Below are 21,670 nucleotides of genomic sequence, written 5' to 3'. Positions count from 1 at the left end.
ACAACACATACAGACACAGACACAGACACTGATCTTCTGTTGTAAGAATGTTTATTGCCTTTAAAACATTCTAATGCTGACTGGTGAATGGTACTTATCATTCCAGACAAAATAGTTTGCCTTTAAAGTCAAGTAATGCAATTTCACTTTCCAATCATGAAAAATGGCACAGTTTGAAAGAGAAGCCAAGTTATCTTCTCCTGAACTTTGTGAAGACTTCTCCAGAATAGAAGATAACTACATAAGTAGAATTTGTTCAGAACAGCTAAAGCTAAAATGGGTAGCCCAATCCTTCATGCAGTTAGCAGTCCATAGCTTTATTAATTTTGGTTTCATTCAATGTTGTGTCAGATTCAGACAAATATGAAAAGTAATATTGTACCATCGTGCTATTTTCGGGTAGAACTCTTCTACATGGATTTCATAATCCAATCCCAGCTCTAGCAATATATTCAAAAGAATATTATTTAAAATGTCAATGCTAGCAGTATCAGGCAATGGGGAGGTATCCCTTGTTTAAACATACAGTGAATGCCAGTTGCTTTTAAAGCAACTTTTAAACGCATGTATATATTTTCAGAAAATTTATATCCCCCTGAATAATGGAAATGGGTACTTGAATCAACCATGGACACGGGTTTTTAAAGCCTGTTTCATGTTACATATAAACAAAGGTGCCATTCATTTTTGGAAGGCTTGAGTCTAAATGAGGAAAACTTTGTGTGTTTACTGCACGTTGTCTTTAGTACTCTTAAATATTATATTGAAGTTCAAGGCAGATTAAACTTCAACAGTAAGCCTAGCAAATCTGTACTGTAATGAAGCTGGATTTCTCAACAGTACAAGCCCCTTCTTGTCTGCCGGCTGATCAATCAACATTTGCAGCAAACCTGTCAGACTTACAAAGCCAAGAGCTTCACCACAGCCAGAGGCTAATGAGAAGTCCCCTTGAGTGACAAAGCCTAAGAGAACTCTGGAACAGTGAGATACAACATCTGGTAGAGGGTGAGGCCATAACCCCAAAACTAGATTTTCCTGTTTATCTGCTGTTCCATTCAAGGGTTTCAAGGCACTCTTTTCTGTTACCTTCCCATCATTTGATTTCTTTCTTCTTTCCTTTCGTTTCAACAGCTTGCTTTTAAATTGGTCCTTGTGCTTAGGTTCCTGAGGGCCACAAAAGTGCTGGTCTCTGTCGAGCTGAAGCAAGTCATCCTTTGCTGGAATGCAAATCATTGTGTGCAATTCAGGATTACCTTTTCTGAGAAGGGACAAGCTCACCCACACTAGGGCCCTGGGATAATGTTGATTAATAGACAATAGGGTATCTTCAGCCAGTTCTTTCTCATTCAACTTAGAAGCATGATGCTGTCGGTACCGCCTTTTGCCAGATGTAGGATGACACCAAAATGATATTTGCCTTAATAATTTTCTGGTCCTGTTGAAAGGATATAATAGATTATATTTTTCTAGTTTAAGAAAAAATAAAATAAAACATTTAAGAACTTGGGAGAATATGGAAAGCTCTCAGTTCAGACTCTAACCAACTATGTTTTTGTAGAATAATTTATTCCATGTTTCCACCTTCTCACTTCATTGTATTTTTCTTCATGTACTCTCATGTGCAGCATTTATATCCAAATATATTAAATTATGTAAAACCTATAGGGAGATGGAGTGGTACATAAACTGCACTTAAAAATAATAAAATGTAAAGTGTTTTTCTCTTTCTGGAAAACCTGGGTGCTCCATAGGCCATTAACGCTTCTTTTGGCTATAAAATAATAAATAAAATAAGAGGATGAGCACTCAAGATAATTGAATTGTATGAGATATTAATAAGACTCATGGTGGTGCAGTGGTTAGAATGCAATATTGCAGGCTAACTCTGCCCACACATCTGAGTTCGATTCTGAACGACTCAAGCTTGACTCAGCCTTCCATCCTTCTGAGGTTGGTCAAATGAGGACCCAGATTGTTGAAGACAATATGCCGACTCTGTAAACTGCTCAGAGAGTGCTGTAAAGCAGTATATAAGTCTAAGTGCTAAAGATTGTTACAATATTACTTCCAAACTTTCTAGGCTTGCATATGTGTAGACTGTATTTACTTTGACTTCAGGGAAGAGAATTTGTTCAAAGTTTAAAATAATTCATTGATATTTTTTTTATCTTGCTGAGATGTATTGTTAACTAAATCAAGACTTATAAATTAATCTAATTTTCTGGGTTCACTCAACAAACCAGAACCAGGGGGAGTTGGTTCAAGTCCACCCTCAGGGACAGAAGCTCACTGGAAGATTTTGGCCCAATTACTCTTAGTCCAACTACCTCATAAGATGATTGCTGTGTGGAAAATGGAGGAAAGGATGCTAGGTACACCATCTTGAACTCTTAAAGGAGACATAAAATGTAACTACCACTTTATTATGATTGGTTGTACAGTCAGCCAGATTGGATTTGGCATTTTTATCCACCTATTGAGTCCTTCCCAAGGACCTAGGATAGGCAGATGTTCTGGTCTTATGGTGTTAAAGGTATCAATGCAGATTATTATTATTTACTATTATTCAACAGGTAAACATATAATCTGGTTTCACACAATATGCTGGGCAAAATATCATTAATTTCTAGATCAATGTGTAGAGTGAATCCTTTGGCATGCTGGGCCTTTCCTCCATCAACCTCAACTGCATCACTCTAAGGGGCTTGGGGGTGGCAAATGTGGGAAGGACAGCGTTCCATGTGACCTGCATGTTGCTTTCCTCTGTACTGTACTAACATACATGGTAAATAATAAAATAATATTATATGCTCTATACACAAATGAAGTTCACATTGTACGTGTTTGAATTTAGTAAAATGGATGGGTGCAAGTTTGGCATCTCAACCTTTAAAATATCAAAGCAGAAGCCTCCAACCTTATGGGTACCAGGGACTGGTTCCACGGAGAGACCAGAGGGGGCGTGGTTTCATGTGCTTCCTGCATCCCGTGGATGGGGCTTTGCCTTTTTGCGCGGACCAGTTTCTGGCAGTGCCAGTCCACGGACCAGGGGTTGGGGACCCCGATCTAAAGAGTAGCAAAGAGTATGTAGTTCTTGCTATTGACATTCCATCCTAAGGTATTTCTTTATTTGCATAAGGAATGGCAGGGAAAAGATGCAGAAACTCAACAATTGTGCTGTTCTGACATCTTACAACAGTTCCTTAACTCAGACAACTGAAGAAAAGTCAGTAAGCAGAAAGATCTACCTAGGCTAAAATGAAAATTTTGTATCCTGAAGATGATGATTTGCTCTACATTTGCTCTGCATTGTAGGGATTCAATGCAGTTAATTACCTGAGAGTGATTGATACGGCACACATTTGTTTTACATACCTGAGAATACAGAAGGCCGGATTTGAAATGACTTCATCTGTTTTGCATGGATCTATTGCCTTTTCCTCATTTTCCATTTGCATGATTTGACAGGATGCATCTATTTGCTGGTCTGCTTTGCTTGTTGGAGCATCTACCATACTTGTTGTAGAGCTGGGACCACCAAGGACCTGTTCTTCAGATACACAGTCTTCCCTGTCCACAGTTGATATCTGCATAGTGTTCGTAGGGACTTTGTATCTAGTCTCCCAATCCTGTGCGAGTTTATCCCATGGACAGAGGAATGGAGCCAAGGTCCCGTGTTTAATATAATTGGCTCTTTTTGCAGGAGGTCGCCTATGATTAAAAAAAACTTTCTATTTTGCAACAAAGCCCATAATACAATATGAAGTTATCTATTTCCACAAAAACATAAATATATTTTTAAAATTGTTTTCCTCTTCAGCTACATACTGAGCTGCAAGACACATATTTGCATGTATAACAGACGATAAAAAAAATCTTTTATGTCCACGCAGATACCTGATAAAATCAGAAGCTTTAACACTGGACATTTTTCATCATATCCTGGTTATGTTATGAACAGCGAGATTTCATTTTCTCAACACTGAGCTGGCTTTCATATTAAGATACTTCCAAATATGCCAGAATGAATTCACTCCTTACTACTATGGCTCATTCTAAATCATCTCTGATCCCAACAGCTGCTGAATCTAGATGTTATGGCACACTAATGCGTGTGGCTCCATCATAAAAACACAGTGGAAACCTCTAAGCGGCTATTTATACACTCACATAAATTCTGGAAATGTAAAAGGAATTATGTCCGCCCTCATGTGGTACCCAACAGACTATTTCTAAAAATCCCCAAATAGCTTCAAGAGTGGGGTTCCAAGCATTCCCAAACTAGGAAGAAATTGACTTGTAGCTACTTATTGCAAATGAGCACATTTTAGAGACTAATTTCCAAATAAATATGCTCATGATACCATCCATAATATGGCTGTGTACATTTATTCTATCTTTATGTTTATGTTTATGTTTATTGGACTTATATACTGCCCTTCTCCCGTACGACTCAGGGCGGTTCACAAGGTATTTAAAATAACAATACAAATTACAAAAGTTAAGAACAATTAAAATAATTAAATTTAGTCCTTGAATAAAATAAAACCCCGGTTAAACTCCAATTAAAACCCAATTAAAATAAAATTAAAATTAAAATTCTCAGTCCTGGCCGGAAAGCTCAAAGAGCCAGGTCTTCAGGTCCCGGCGGAATGAACGAAGGTCAGGGGCAGTCCTGAGCCCTACGGGCAGCTGGTTCCAAAGGGCAGGTGCACCCACAGAGAAGGCCCTCCCTGTGGGAGTGCACAGGACGAAGGGAGCTTGATGCCGGCAGCAGGTGTTCCCTCAAATATCCCGGACCCAAGCCATTTATTTGGAAGGGAAAAAAGTATAAACATCATCATCACCACCATCATCCTTCTAGTGCACACAACAGGCTAATAAAATGCTACTGCATGTTGCAGGACCAGGTGTCTTGATCGTAACACCTCAGTGAGAAGTTTACCTTTTAAACTTCTCAAGGAGATTCTCCTCTAGTTCTTTTGCAAACTGGCTTCCAGCAGGGCAGTCTGGATAATCATGAGGAACATGGGGTGTCCCCTTATACAGGGAGTGTTTCAAAGCTTCTTGTAAGCCACCGACTCTTGCACCTTGATATATCTACAAGGCAAGACAATGACATGGTCTCGGATGCTGGTAAAATAAAAATTATTCTCACTCAGTTTAATATGGAATCAACAAAATGCCTTCACTTTTGGTTTTCTTATCTATGTTCCATGGGTAAAGGTTAAAAAATGTGGTGAAAAAGTATGTTACTTTTTTCACATGTTCAGTTTACTTACATTCTTGAGTACAATTATTTACATTTAAAATACTCCATTTAAATTAAAAACAGTTATTCTAGATTTATATCTGTTGCTACTTTGGAGTTGCATTTTTGCACTTTTAGATTTTCTTCACGAAACTTACACTATAATATCTACTGTATATGCAAGCATGGGTTAGATAAAGAAATACAGAAGTTCTTTTATATCTTATGGGGAAAATCTCTATTGTTATTTACTAACATATTTGCAAATATGGATGTCCAGAGAAATAGCTTGCCAATAAATGTTTGCATTGTGTATATGCTGTATATTATAAAAATAACTTTTGAATTAACTTACAATTTTATGAATGTAAAGAATTTTTACATTAACTTAAAGTTACCCTGTATTTTTCTGTGGAAAAAGGAGCACACCTGATTTAAGAAAATAAATACATGCATGCATGCATGTTAGACTGTTCTTCCCTTTGTTTCCACAATAAAATTGGAAAAGAAGTTACAGTCATATGTAAAAGTATATATGAACTTTCAATGGAAAATACAAGGCAAACTCTTCTTGGAGCACCAAGCATCGTGAGGTTACATAATACATAATTTATGTTAATTTCTCCTTATTTCACTTTGAAACATCACTTACAAAAGGCAGCCAGAAGGCCATGCCCCAACCTTTGGGCAGATAAATATCCCAGCCACTTCCCCATCCTAATCGATCAACTCCAAGCATTTTTCCAGGCTGTTGAACCAGAAGTATAGGAATCTTGGATTCTCGCAGACCCAAATCAAGGTGAGATCCTGGTACCAAAAGTTTACTTCTCAGATTATTCAAATCCTGGGAGGAAAAAGGAGGAGAAAATGCTGTGAAGTTTGGATTCAAAGATATTTCAAAAATAAATCAGAGCTTGTTAAGTGCACTGTATATTAGGCGTCCTCAACCCTGGGGCTGCGGACCGCTGTCAGGCCACAGGAACCAAGGCCTCCAAAGAGGCAGGCAAGTATGCAAAGCTTCATTTGCCTCTAGCCTCCATGAAAGTTCTTAAGAGATACTGAATATCACAGATATCCCTATAAGTTGCTGCAGTTAAAGCAAAGCTAATTTCAGAAGCTGGGGCAAAAAGATAAAGCAGACATTCTGAATGTATTTTCTGGGAACCAGTACTGATTAGCAGCTATATTATATGAAAATAAAACACTCAGCAGGTTTTATTATTACATTAGTATGTGGGTAAAAAACAGGGCAGTCACAAATGCATTTTGGATTGGCTGGAGCAGCCTTGCCCAACCTTCTTGTGATACATTGAGAACTGCAACTCCCAGAATTACCCAAACAGTGTAGTTAGTACAGATAGTCCTTAATTTAAAACCTTTCATTTAATGACCATTCAAAGTTACAATGACACTGAAAGAAGTGACTTACGATCATTTGTCACGCTTACAACCATTGCAGGATCCCATGAAAATTCAAACTCTTGGTAACTGACTCATATTTATGACTGTTGCAGTGTCCCAGGGGTCATGTGATCACCCTTGGCAACCTTCTGACAAGCAAAGTCAATGGGGAAGCCAGATTCATTTAACAAGTGTGTTACTAGTTTAACAACTGCAGTGATTCACGTAACAACTGTGGCAAGAAAGGTCCTAAAATGGGGAAAAAATTCACTTAACTAATGTCTCATTTAACAACAGAAATATTGGGCTCAGTTGTGGTCATAAGTTGAGGACTACCTGCAAGAGGACTGAAAAATATAAATAAGAGAGAAAGGGAACAAAACACTGCAAATATATGGTTGGAACGTAGTTGTCATCCCTGGCAGTCCTCCAATGAACATAACTGTTCTTGGTAGTGTGCAACTTCCATGTTAACATATTACAAAACATAGATGGGGAAGAACATGAGATGTTGTAGCTGAGCAGGTATGAGTCTGGTTACCAGTATTATTTAGATGTCCTATATATATTATCTGAGTCCTCAGAGGCAAGACAGGAAGAATGTAATGCTTAAATCAGCAGAAGTAGTTCTTGTTGATGGAGGTTAACCAACTGATTAGAGGGGCGGAAAGGACATCATACTATAACTTAGTCAACACCCACAGAGACATGCCGGCTGGTGGCCCCCAGGGGGAGGGCCTTCTCTGTGGGCGCCCCGGCTTTGTGGAATCAACTGCCGGTTGAGCTCCGGATGGCACCGGATCTCCGCTCCTTCCGGCGCGGGTTAAAGACCCACCTATTTGAACAAGCTGGCCTGGCCTGATGGGGAGTTAATTTGGGTTTTAAATATGTATATTTTATTGTTTTATTTTGGGCATTGATTTAATTCTATTTTAACTTTTGTATTTTTGTATTTTTATTATATGCCCTGTTCACTGCCCTGAGTCCTTCGGGAGAAGGGCGGTATAAAAATTTAATAAAAACTAAAACTAAAACTAAAAACATGTAAAATGTAACAGAAACTTTTGATTTATAAGCATATTAATAGACATTGCAGGTCTCAAACAGTACTTAATGTTGTGGAAGATACAAAAGACCCACAGAAAGTGGGATAACATGCAAATGTTACACATGAATGGCGTTATAACAACTTTTGTGTAGACTCAGATAAGGAGCTACAGAAACACAAGTTCACTCACCCAAGGAAAGCTTGCGGACTAGACTAGATTTTTACTGTATTTTTTTAAATCTAAGTTCAATGATCTATTACAGCAAACCCACTAGACAGAAATGCAAATTACCTAGGAAAAAAAATCAGCTTATAATTTTTTGCATAAACATGGAGATTTAGGAATGGGGATTGTTAATATAGTGAAAGCTACCTGTTCTGACATTTTATGGTCTGTGACGCTCTTACGGACATTGGAGTCCCAAAGAAAGCTCTGAGCACATTCTTCAGATACACCTTCTAACATCAGTTGTTTAACTTTATCTTCTAAAAGAAAAAAAAAAGAGAATCTTGTCATCATGGAAAGGCTACCATTATATTGTACAAGTAGAAAAGTATGCAAATTAGTAGCTAGGAGAAATAATTCTGATAATATATGTATCTCTAGTAGATTCTTCATTAATGATTCCTCATTAATTCCACAAAAACTTTACAAGTTGCTGTAGAACTGACATCTTAATTACAGTGCACTCTGAATTTAGAATATATTCTACATAACACTTTTAATTGCAGCTATTAAAAAATGGGAATTTGTGATTTCAATTTTAGCTTTATCCAGTAAAAGTGCCCCTCTGACCTTCAGCATTTAAGATATGAAGACTATATGTATTCCTTCCTAATTACATAGCCAAATGTGTTGGCGAATACTCTGTCATTAAGTGAATTTTTAAACACTTCAACAGTCATCCTTGTTTTTCTAGTTGAAGTATCTCAGATGAGAGCTAAAAAAGCTTTTGTGCAAAAAGATGGAGAGTGAATGAAATGCCGGATGACTGGAGGACAGCAAATGTTGTCCCTATCTTAAAACGTCTGAAAACCACATACCAATCAGTCTGACAGTATATCTCAGGAAATTCTAAGATAATAAAGGAATCAGTCAGCACATAGTTTTTAATAAAAATCTGCATGACTCATCAAAAACAAGTCTTGTTGCATTTATTTCACTTTTGGTTAGGTAAGTTCTTCAGTAAACTGCCAGGATGCTGTAATACCTTAATTTCAACAAATCATTTGACAAGATACTGCACAAAATTAGGATGCGCAAACTAATTAAATATGGGCTTGGATGCATGACAATTAAAGAGATACACAGAAGAGTCAGAAATTATGCTCAAGAAGAGCTCAGTGCAATACGGCTCTGAGTCAGGATCCTGTATTTTTATTAATTATTTTGGAGAGGAAGATGGACCAGATGTAGAGGTGGCACAAAATAAAGTGGGATGGCTAGTATTCTAGAAAGAATAAATAAAATTTAAAATAATCTTGCTGATTGGAGAAAGACTGAAATACAGGTAGTCCTTGACTTACAACCGATCACTAATTATGAAGTTATGACCTACTTGAAAAGGGGGACTTGCAACCTGGATCTGAATATCAGATGGCTGGAATCTTAACCATGGTAATTTGACCACACTTCAGACACATGGCAACACAGCAACATTTACAGCTGTTTACATGCAACCATGTTTTACAACAGTTTTGCCAGAAACTGTCACTTTCATTTTTGGGCAAAACCATACCATAGCAAATCATGGGTTCATTTAACGAACATCACAAAGACACTCATAAAATGATTGTTACAACCAGTGCTTTTTTTGTAAAAGAAAAAGGTGCCGGAACTCACACATGTCATACAACCTGCCTTGCCTACCCTACAAGTTTCCATCCAAAAAAGGTGCCAGAACTCCGTTCTGAGCGTTCTATGAGAAAAAAAGCCCTGGTTACAACTATAATCAGCAAGCCCCATTATGGTTGTAACCTGAGGACTACCTGTAATAGATGATAGCGCCAAATGCCAAGTCTTTTACTTAGGAAAGAGAAATTAAATACACAAGTCTGAATTGAGGATACTTGGCCTGATAATGTCGCTTGTGAAAAAGAATTTGCAAAAGTGGTTAATGAACGATGATTGAATAACAAAATAAATTTGCAAAAAGAGCAAATGCAGATTTAGGCCACAGTAATAGAAGTACAATTTCCAAATCTTGAAAGTGAAATTCATAATTTATTTGGCATTAGTTAGAACCCACCTCAAGTACTGTGTCCAGTTCTGGTCACCACATTTTAAAACAGATTCAGACAAACTGGAACAGATTCAAAGAATGGTAATTCAGATGATCTGGAGACTAGAAACTAAGTGCTCTAAATCAGGGGTCCCCAAACTTCGGGCCATGGGCAGACACCGGGCCGCAGCATGTCAAAATCCGAGCCACACAAACAAGGGAAGCCCCATCTGTGGGGTGCAGGCAGCATGTGAAACCACGCCCACCCACTGGTCTGCGGAAAAACCTCTCTCCACAGAACTGGTCCCTGGTGCCCAAAAGGCTGCGGGCCATTGCTCTAAATAAAAGATTGAAGGAACCAGGAATGAGAAAATTGAAGAGGGCTCTATTTGCATTTCTAATATCTAAAATGGTATAATGAAGATGCTAAGGTCTGTTATTTATCATTTTACAGGGAAAAAAATGGAATAATAGTTTAAGATCAACCAAACTGGACAACACAGGGCCTGCTGCAGCCTTGCTGAGGTCTCAAATCACACAGCTAATATGTGGTAGCAAAAGGCAAGATTTCACTGATGCTTTTGTCCTGAATAATAAATGGGCAACCAAGCCACTCCAATTTATACCCTCAAACTTCCTTTCACCCAGGGATGAAAAGCACCATTAGAATTTGACCGTTTTGTTAGTCTGATTTGGGAGAATTTTTTAAGAGTAGAAATGGTAGTTGTTTGCCTTCCAGAGCATTCCGCTCCTTTTCATATTTAAAACCCTGAAAACCCCTAAAACAGATGGAAAATATTCTGCCAATCTAGCTGAATGGGGGAACAAATTGCAGGTTCCAAGTCTAAAAAGTTTGTAATGTAAGATGTAAGGAAACTGATTCAAGTAGAATGTTAGGGAAAAAAATCTCCGAACTATTAAGAGCAATTAAGAGCTGATGTAAAGCATTGCTAGAAAGTAAGGTAACGTCTTCATTGCATGACTTGTGACACAGCCTAGAGGAACATCGGGATCCTCAGCTATTCCTGCACTGAACAAAGGCCTGGACATGGTGGCCTTAATGGTTACTTCAATCTTTATGATTGCACTGCAGATTTCACTGTATTATTGTCTTTGATTATCAATTACCTATAACAAGTAATGTAGCAATACCTTTAGGAAGACAGATGGCAAAATGCAAAAGGGTAAACAGATTGTTAAAATTGCACTGCTAAATAAACCATGAGCTACTGTGAGCAAATAAATGTTAAAAGTGAAATCATAGTCTTAAGAATCTAATTCCAAGCTGCAGCTTGCCATTATCAACCGATGATTATTTACTCCAATTATAGAAAAGAAAAAGTCTCTACAGTAAAGCAAGCAATATCTGCCAGGAACTCTTAAGACTTCTCTTAAAATATCTATTTCTGGAATAATTTAAACAGATAGAAACAAAGAGTTATTATCTTGGGTGATGGCACCTGTTGGCCTCGCCAGGATTCGAACCTGGATCATCTGTATCATTTAACAGAGGCTTCCACTGAGCACAAGACCAGTTTGGTGCCACGCCCCTTCCTCACCACTCTGTTCTCTAGATAATGCTTTCTGGCCTGGACACATCTACTTGAATTCGAGGTCTTAAGATGTCCCATGGCAATTTTAAAAACACATAAACTTAACCTGATATGATACAGGTTATATTTTGTTACATTGTGGACACGATACGCTACCTTGGTATTTTGCTGGATTTGGCATGGATTTCGATCTCTTCTTTGGTAAATTCACTCGAGGGTCGCCAACAGTCAAGCCCAGTACAGTGCCGGATGGAATGTCTGAGGAAGCTAAACCTTAAAATATACAAAACAGATGAAAATTTAAAAATAAACATTTGTTAACTTTACATTACATAGATTGTACCCAGCAAAAGAGGAAGAACAGATAAGTAACTTTTTCCTTGCTGTGATATTGAAGACTTTTTCCAAAATTAAACCCAGAACAGTAATCCCAATTGGCTCATTCTGCCATTCGATTGTTTCAAAAGAGAGGCTCAATCCCAGCAATAGAGTGGCTTAAAGGGTGGAAGGCTTTTAATTCCAGGATCAGTTCATAATCTAGGAATCCTTCTGAATTCACAGTTCCTGCCTTAAATCACAGATGTAGCTAGGATGGCCTTTGCACAGCTTTATCTTGGGTCTCAGTTACAGATTTTTCTCAGTCATGCTCCTTGTCACTTACGTTTTAGCCATCTCATGTAGACTGCTATAATGCCCTCTACTACACGGAGCTATCCTAAAAATATTAGGAATCCACTAATGGCTTCACCTATAGAAAGATATAAGGAATATTATTACACTTACCTTGCATCATTTCAAAGATAGTCTCTTGACGATGATGGAGAGATACCCAATTAGAACTTTTGCAGTTTTCTACCCACCAACTATTAATTTCAGGATCTGTAGGATCCAGGTCCTAGTGATCAGAGGAATAAACAGAGAATTTGTTGTTGTTAGTTGCGAAGTCGTGTCCGACCCATCGCGACCCTATGGACAATGTTCCTCCAGGCCTTCCTGTCCTCTACCATCTTCTGGAGTCCATTTAAGCTCACACCTACTGCTTCAGTGACTCCATCCAGCCACCTCATTCTCTGTCGTTCCGTTCTTCTATTGCCCTCAACCTTTCCCAGCATTAGGCTCTTCTCCAGTGAGTCCTTCTTTCTCATTAGGTGGCTAAAGCATTTGAGTTTTAGCTTCAGGATCTGGCCTTCTAAAGAGCAGTTAGGGTTGATCTCCTCTAGGACTGACCGGTTTGATCACCTTGCAGTCCAAGGGACTCGCAGGAGTCTTCTCCAGCACCACAGTTCAAAGGCCTCAATTCTTTGGCACTCAGCCTTTCTTATGGTCCAACTTTCACTGCCATACATTGCAACTGGGAAGACCATAGCCTTGACTATATGCACTTTTGTTGACAGGGTGATCTCTCTGCTTTTTAGTGTGCTGTCTAGATTTGCCATGGCTTTCCTCCCCAGGAGCAAGCGTCTTTTAATTTCAAACAGAGAATATAATCAGCTAATAAAGTTAGCTCCTCTCTCTGATACAGAGAGTGAGGAAAAATATGAGAACGTGAGCAAAAGTATTGGTTTAACCCAGGGGTCAGCAACCTGAAACAGTGAAAGAGCCACTCGGAACCGGTTCCCTCACAAAAGGATAAACTGGGAGCCGCAAAAAATCTGTGCGCATGCATGTACATGCGCAGAACAGGGTTTGACTGAAGAGTGGAGCCAAGGCGAGATATGCACCTACCCTGCATATTTGAATTGATTGGTTGAACTTTTTTAGTCCCACTTTTTTTTTTGGACTGCACATAGCAGAAGACTGGGAGCCGCAGGAGACGGCTGAAAGAGCCGCATGCGGCTCCGGAGCCATGGGTTGCAGACCTGTGGCTTACCCATAAGGCATTACAAAAACCATGGTCTTCCATGCTCTTGATAAGGAAAGCAACAGATATTCACTTTTTGAGTTATCAAAAATTATGTAATACTGAAAAAAGTTCTCTAAATCTGAAACTCGGGTTTTAAACAGAAATGCTAGCAGCTAGAGCACATTTCCTCAATCCTAGCAGCTTGATGGTGTGTAGGCTTCAAATCCTAGAATTCCCCAGCCAGCAATTCCCCAGTTAGGGAATTTGGGGAGTTGAAGTCATTTTCAAGCTGCCAAGGTCAACATTATCCTGTATTCCTTAAAAAGCCAATAGTATGATAGATAATTTGAAATAAGGTAGAGCTCCTTATACAATTTGTAAAGGTGTATGTTTCTGTAATTCAACAATTATAACTAGGAATATGCAGTGCTGACTATCGTAACCGAATATTATCTTGAACACGAAAGGAAAAAAATACTGAAATTACGGATTTACTTACTGTATGAACAAATGCAACTTTGAGTGCCTCTGTAAGGACGCAGTGTGAGAGGGGACCTATCAAACGATATCGGAGAATCTCCATTGTCAAGTCACTGAAAGAGGTAAGAAATCTATGTACCTATTCAGGCAGTTTAAATAGCTTAAATTTGCAAACAGTCAAGAAAAGTTAGCCATGTTCTATATCTACCTTATGGTAATTCCAGTAGCTTGTGATGACCAGCAATATGGTTGGTGTGGATCTCTGGTTCCATCGCCAATAATCTTTTTCACTGGGACAACTGTTTCTCCTGATTTATCCTTCCTTTTCCGTTTGTGGCCAACACGTTCAGGAATGTTCATTTTGTCTTCCTCTTGTGAAAATGGAACCACAAGTTCAGGTTCACATATCTCCACAGGCTCAGAACACTGGAAGACTGATTTTAATTCAGCAAGGATACCCTACAGAGAATTAGGGGGAAAGGTCTTATAAATCTGAGAACCATCTTTAATGTATCTCTGCCAGGATAAGAGTATTGTCCTATGAATTGGAAGGAATGGAATGGTTGAAAGTGAAGACCTATAGTACATAAGGACTTCATTCTCAGAATCCTTATTTAGCCTACCAACACTGCTCCAAACTAAGCCATGTTTCCAAAAGGCATTAGTTGGTACTTGACAATAAAACACCTTTTTAAAAACCTGCGGCAGTACTGCACCAGAAGGGAAAGTGGCTTTGCATTAGTTTTTCTGCCTGATTATTTTGGAAGAGACTATAAACCAGGAAGGGAATATTTGCTCTGTAGCTAGAAGACTATGATTTTTTTTCAGCTGTGCCATGTTTTTCTGGACTTACTCTTCATATTTATCCCTGAAAGAACAACACATTTTGGTATGCAATTATCTATTATACATAGTTATACATGAATATCACATACTTCAGGCTCCAAGCGCATACCACTTTTTGAATCCTCACTACTTCCTTATCAGGGAATCTAGTAATTGCAGAATTAATCCATCCTTTTAAGATATGGAATCAAGGGGGCCCCAACACAGACAAATGTCATATTTGTCTTTGTATTTCTGAGACAACGAACTCCTTTGAGTGACCTCCAAAAACGCCTATCAGCAGCAGCCTGAAGCCTTGTTCAGCTATTTGTAATGATATGTATCCAAATGACTTCTAAAAGGTCTTTTGATAGGATTCCCTCAGGAACATCCAAGCTAAACAAGGATGGGCAGTCAGCCAATAGGTGAAATGTAGGACTACCTACGCTCTTGGGTTTTTTTAACCAATCAAAAGAGCTATTAGTGGGCTGGATCCTCAATACCCTGACCTGGTGTAAGGCAACTTCCAGTGAAACTATCCAAATGGCAGAGTAGAGAGTGAAAGTGTTCCCTTCACAATATATGTATATAACATTTGCTAAGATTCTCTTTTAAGTCTGGAAGTTGAGTCATGGCAAACAGACTTTTTGGTTTGAAATGTTTCACTCCTTGTCTAAATGGCTCCTTCATGACTAAAAATTTTCATCAACATTATCCTCTGAGGAAAAACAATAATAATAATCTGAATCAGTCTTCCACTCAGAGGAAGGGCTAACGACAAATTGAATGAACCAACCCAAAGCATTTATAACATTCATAATATTTCACCCAAGAATAACGGTACCTGCTTAAAAGCTGGGTGTGTCCATACCCACAGTTGCCTGTTTTCAGAAGTCTCACCAGACCCGTGTCTGGGTTTCCAAAGGAAAGTAACTGGACCAAGCGTATCCAGAGGATACCGATCCTTTCGGTATAACACAAGGGAACCTTGACGCTTTCCAGATAGGCAAGAAATAGCTGCAAATGTTGGTCCTGACAAAGGAGACATCAAGCACGCTTCAAAATAAGCTTCTAAGTACTGCAAACTGTGTCTATCTAGATTCAAATGATTATCCCAAACTATCCCTTGAAAGTTCAAATGCAGGGTAAAGGAGGGCCAAGGGAGAACAGGAATACAACATGTGGGATTGTTTTTTACCCATCCACCCATCATAAATATATTTTTAAATAGACTCCATTTCTGTTTAAATTATTTTTGAAGAGAGGAAGGAGTCATGGGGAATGGGAAATAAAGTGCTTAAGAGTTTTCTTCTTCTTCTAAAGTTATATTGGAATAAGGATAAATGCCAGAATACAAAGGGCTATAGAAAATACGCTGAGCTCTTCCCTAGGAACAATATTCAGAAAATAGGCTGCTAAATTCTTGTAGATATCCTTTATGATAAGTTATTAATAGTTTGAAGAAACATTACCTGTATCTACATTACACATTCGAGCAAGGGCTGTTAAAAGTGTCTCCTCTTTTCCAATCAACTCCAGACAACAATAGTACGATAAATCCTAATATAAAAGAAAACTACAGAATTTCACTTGATAAAAAATAAAATTTGGCTTGCTAGAGAAGCATAAGAAAACTCGATCGTTTACAAAAATCATACTTTTCCAGTTTAATTTACAACTCTAAGAATAAAGAAAAACAAAACAAATCACCCTAAGAAAAGCAGTGATACGTACATATCCCAGAGAAAAAACAGCTGCTAATTCTCAGTAGCTTTCAGCAGAGAATGTTTTAACTGGCTACAGAAAACATACAATGGAAGGGAATGAATTGCATTTCGAGGTGAGACATCCCAATAAAATTATTCCAGTCTCCTACTGCAAGCACTCAAGTCTATTTCCTTTATTAATTTATTATTGATCAATCTGAAGAAATACAGTTTAATGTCCTTATCAGGAAACTGGACTGGTGAGATTCAGAGGAAATGATTAAGTCTGAAGAATTGTTGCAAATAAACATCAACCTATTTTACAACATTCTGCTTTTTAATACAGGTACTTATGTCTGTAATTGAGCCCAGAATTATAGTCATATGTCATGCCATTCGTTAAGACTTTACATTTTTTTTTACAGTCTTTGTTAAGCAAATCACCATGGTCATGAAGCAAACCCATTGTCTGGAATGGACATTTTTTTTGCCGGAAACCAGAAGTAAATGTTGGTTTCCAGCAAAAGAACATCATAAATTGTGTTCATGTGACCGCAGGATCCTGCAAACAGCCATAAATGCAGGCTGATTACAGAGTGTCCAAAATATCACATGATTGCAGGTGGGGAGAGGACGCTGTCGTAACTTTGAATCCAGACTGTAATTTGAGTCCATTTTAATTTAAATGTGACCAGCTGTAACCTGAGGATTACCTGTATTGAGAACTCTATAGCCAATATGACTGAAGACCTGAAAAAACAGAACTACATAGAATTTCTCAGATACAGACCAGCCTAGTTCAGGTTTTTTTTGTGCCCAGCACGTACAGCTGAACATGGCAAAGAAAGAACCCATGGAATGCAATTTTCTGCAAGAGCAAACTGATTGGCTAACTAAGAAGGATACACTTCTAGTACCTGAAGAAGGCAATGTTCTGTCATGGCTCTGTAGCAGGCTCTATAACTCTTCATTGTGGGCTTGTCTCCTAAGCAGTATCCCCATTTCTTCACCATGTGAAACCGCTTGGCATGCCAGATATGCGTTTCCAGCCAAATGTTTTTCTTCTGCCTGCGATTGAACTCCAGCACTAAGTTTATATGACGGCGCCTGGCTTTGCGGCACTTGCTCTTTGGAAGCGCTTTTTTCTGATGTTCAGGTTTCTCTGCCTGTGTTGTTGAAGCAAGGAATAATAGCATTCACTGCACTGTTTATTAAATTCAGATAGCCTGTGAATTGTGATCAGGGAAGGAAAGGGAAGAAGCCATAATGACCCCAAAATCAAAAAGGGTTCGAATCACCAGCAAAAAATAAAGGGTGGGAGATTGGGGGGGGGGGATATCTGAATATTCCACAGAGGCTGCCTTGACACTTTATTGTGATTAAATTTTGATTAAATTTTTTTAAAAAAGAAATCCCACATTTTCTTCTAGACACAAACTTTGCAAACCTGGGTGACTCTATATATCAAGGAATCAACTTCCAGAATTCTAAACATGGCCATGTTGGCTGGAGAATGTTAAAGATTGAAGGATATCTAGATCAGTGCTTATAACACTTGGCAGCTTTAAGCTATGTGGACTTCAATTCCCTAGTCATCTAGTGTGCAAAAATTACCTAGCGTACAAGGTATTATGAAAGCTAAAATAGGTAAAAAAGAAAAAACTCACTTCTATTCTGGCAAGTTCACGGAGACGTCGTGGCAAACGTTTAATATTATGACTCATAGCTCGCCTCCTCATATGTCTAGGCAAGGACTGAAACACCAAAGTATTGGACGATTTCTGTTTAACAGCCTTCAACATAGCCTTAATTTCAGCAGCTCGAGCTTGCACAAAAGGAGACACTGGAAAAGGATATTTTGCTTTAAAAAGAAGTTTGACAAAGAGACAGTATTCTGTATTCTGAAGCAGATTTCCCCAAGAAAAAAGATTCTCTGACCTGTTTTTATTTCTGTTTTTGCCCATTTACAATTTAGCAACATTGATTTAAGCAGCTGCTAATTCAATGCTAATGTCTGCTTATGTTTTGGGAAAGCAATTGCTATTTGCGTAATCTAAGAATCAGCTTGCTGAAGAATATAGAATCCAGCAAACTACGCTTGATTAAAACTAGAAACAAAACTTCCAGTATTTTTCTTGTGGCCATCCTAAGGATGAGCTCAAGGTTTGCTCTGGATAATTTTACAGTTCAACACAAAGGAAGGTCTATAGATAAAATACAGCAGGGGAGTGGAGACAAACTGCATAGCAAAGTCTAAGATCAGATCAGATTAGAAGTGGCTGTTCTTGCCTACTTTATAGCATTTAAATCAGGGGTGTCAAACTCACAATGTCACATGACGTGTCATGACGTATCATGACTTTTTTTTCCTGTGCCGGCAATAGGTGGGCACGGTTTTGGCATGACGCATCCGGCCTACAGTTTCACAGATGTATGGCTATTGTTGGATACTCACCTGTAATGCATTTTGGCATTTCATGAGAAAGTTTTTGACAGAAGCCCTGTTGTGACGTTTCAAAATGCAACTCTGTTGATAAATCAGGGGAAAGTTTTATATTATAAAATAAGGTGTGTACATAAAAATTTAGCAGCAAATGTCTATATGATAAATTAAGTATAAAAAAATACATTCTGTCATTTTCTAAAAAAGTCTGAGATGATTTATACTTCGTCATGTTGCCACACTACGGAATATATTTGTATGGTAGTACCCTTTACAAGTAAGTTATGTTTATCTGACGGGATGGGGTTGGGTTTTTAAAACTAGTTTTAACTTTAATATGTATTGATTTTATGGGCATGATGTTTAATGACTTTTTAATCTTTGTATTCGATTTTTATTGTGTATTGCCCTGTTCACCGCCCTGAGTCCTTCGGGAGAAGGGCAGTATAGAAATCAAATTATTAAATTAAATTAAATTAAAATCAGCACCGATCAAACAGATTTTGTAAAACATTATTTATATCAAGAATAACTATAAGACCCAGCTTATGGTATAGTATGAGGTGGCTGGATGGAGTCACTGAAGCAGTAGGCGTGAGCCTAAATGGACTCCAGAAGATGGTAGAGGACAGAAAGGCCTGGAGGAATGTTGTCCATGGGGTCGCGATGGGTTGGACACGACTTTGCAACTAACAACAATATGGTTTTGAATTATAGTTAAGATACCAGTCTAGAAACTGGGAAACCATGAATTCTAGTTCTACTTTAGGCCCAGAGTCATCTGGAGGACCTTGGACCAGTCACTTTCTCTAGCCTTCAGGCAATGGCAAACCACTGCTGAAAAACTTTGTCAAGAAAACTGCAGGGACTTGCTGAAGAGTCGAGGGAGGGAAAGGGGAAGGAAATCTGACCTTGACTGATCTAAAAAGCTATGCAGTGATGGATTGAATAAGTACTTGGATGGGAGACCCCTAAAGTGTTCCAGTAGACTGAAAAAATATCCTGGAAGGAGACAGTAGCAAACCTCTAGAAATCATGAGATCCTGAGTTTTAGTCCTCCCTTAGACTCAGAAGCTGGCTGGGTGACTTTGGGCCAGTAACTCTTTTTCAGCTCTGCCCAACTCATACCGGTAGGATTCTTGTTGTGGGAAACAGGCAGGAGCAATATGTATGCTACCCTGACTTGTACAAAATAAAGGTGGAATATAAATAAAATCAAACTAATCAATCAATAAACTACCAGGAAATGTATATAAACTTGGGGAAAACATTGTTTGTTCTTACACCTTTAAAAATAATTTGAAAGTGGGAAGAATGTTAAGTGGCAACGCCTCAGTCTTCATGTTCTACCTGTGATTCCAAGACTATAAGACAGTGAACTTGAACAAGCAATAATAATAATTCTCAATGACCACTAACAGACCTCTTGACAAATTTCTTAGTTATTTTAAGAAGTTGAACATTATTCAAAGATGTAGCTATCAATCTAATAAATACCTTGCTTCTTCAGCTGAGGAGTTCTTTCACCTACATTCCAAAAATATGCTTCATTGTGACTTGGCCCAGCGTCAAAGGGATAGGTCACACTAGCAGGTTGATTTTTCATTTTCTTGCCCCTTCTTTTTTGTTTTGCATTTGACATTTCTGCAGTAGAAAATGACGCATAATAAAAGCCTTTATCTTCAGTGGTTCGAAAAACACAATAGAATACACATGCAGTATTTTAAAGCTGCTCATTATTTACATTTTTTCAACATTCTTTACTAAAAGAGCAACTTTAAAAAAAATTATAGAATTAACAGTAACAACCTATTCCCAAAATTGAATGGCACCATAACACTAATGTACAAACATAAAATTCATTAACACAAACTATAAAGTGCACACACTGCTTCCTTTTCACATCTCTGGAAGCAGTCAGAAACATTTATACAAAAATATAAAATTAAAAAATGAGCTGTAGTGAGTGATAACTCTTGCAGTCACATGCACTGAACAATCTTTTGCATTTACATGCATTACCTTCAAGCTGCAGGGAAATATGTCAGCATCTGTCTTGATGCTGCTGCACAAATACTGTAAAAAGGTGCTGCTAAACCTTTTGCTGCTTTGGTACAGGAATAGTATAGTACTAATGCTAACAAAGAAGCAACAAGGGAAAGGATTTTGCTAATCACCAGACTGGTGCTGAAAACGGGGACCATAGCACATTGCTAAGCACATTGATTTGTGCTTTAAAATTGTAAGCCGCCCTGAGTCTTCGGAGAAGGGCGGGATATAAATGGGATTAAAATAAAATAAATAAATAGCACCCTTTCACTAACATTTAAATTTCTGCAGCCTCACTGGGTACCCAACAGAAAGAACATCAGCAGGATTCTAATGAAGGTATTTCCTACCACCCAAAAATCATCAATCCGGAAGAAAATGGACTCGCCCCAAAGAACATTATTGCACTGGATAATCACACAACTGAAATTGGGCATCAATTCATGAACGTAGGCAAGCACTCAAAAACACTGCTGCACCCTCACTCTCACAGACAGCTTCTTTACAGGGCAGTTCACAGAGAAAGGGCAATGCGCCTCTCCAGACACACAGTGTTTTTCGGTTGCGGACATTCATAAGCAACCAAAGCCTCCATTCCCTTCCTTCGACGCGCCCTACCGTTTTGCTCATTCAGGAGCCAAAGAGTCACTCACCTACCGCGCCCTCGTCGCACGAGGCTTCCAGCTCGGACGGAAGAAGGCGGGGCGCTTCTCCCCTGGAATCCGCTTCTCTCCTTCCACCAATTGCGTGGTACCCGCTTCTCCGAAAAGGAGCCGCCTTCGAGACCGGCTCCTGAAACGCCTCCTTATCATGAAGACCACATGCCCCAGAATCCTTCGCGGCACCTAT

The 21,670-nt window shown here is 38.6% G+C and overlaps 1 protein-coding gene across 1 annotated transcript; it reads right to left on the bottom strand.

Annotated features, from left to right (window-relative positions):
• Positions 1-55: 55 nt before the first annotated feature.
• POP1 (POP1 homolog, ribonuclease P/MRP subunit) lies at positions 56-21,573 on the bottom strand. The gene is made up of 16 exons (XM_083357964.1): positions 21,475-21,573; positions 20,270-20,416; positions 18,785-18,856; positions 17,997-18,172; positions 17,247-17,495; positions 16,096-16,183; positions 15,468-15,655; positions 14,007-14,257; positions 13,818-13,911; positions 12,253-12,370; positions 11,632-11,742; positions 8,074-8,186; positions 5,904-6,095; positions 4,946-5,100; positions 3,376-3,711; positions 56-1,435 (listed from the first exon to the last, which is right to left on the bottom strand). The coding sequence occupies exons 2-16, from the start codon at positions 20,412-20,414 to the stop codon at positions 781-783; spliced, it is 2,943 nt and encodes a 980-aa protein (XP_083214090.1). The 5' UTR covers positions 20,415-20,416; positions 21,475-21,573; the 3' UTR covers positions 56-780.
• Positions 21,574-21,670: the final 97 nt, after the last annotated feature.

Source organism: Vipera ursinii (assembly GCF_947247035.1).
Source record: "Vipera ursinii genome assembly, chromosome: 3".
Classification (NCBI taxonomy): domain Eukaryota; kingdom Metazoa; phylum Chordata; class Lepidosauria; order Squamata; family Viperidae; genus Vipera; species Vipera ursinii.
The sequence above is the reverse complement of the archived record's forward strand: the minus strand, read 5'-3'. Positions and strand labels throughout refer to the sequence as shown.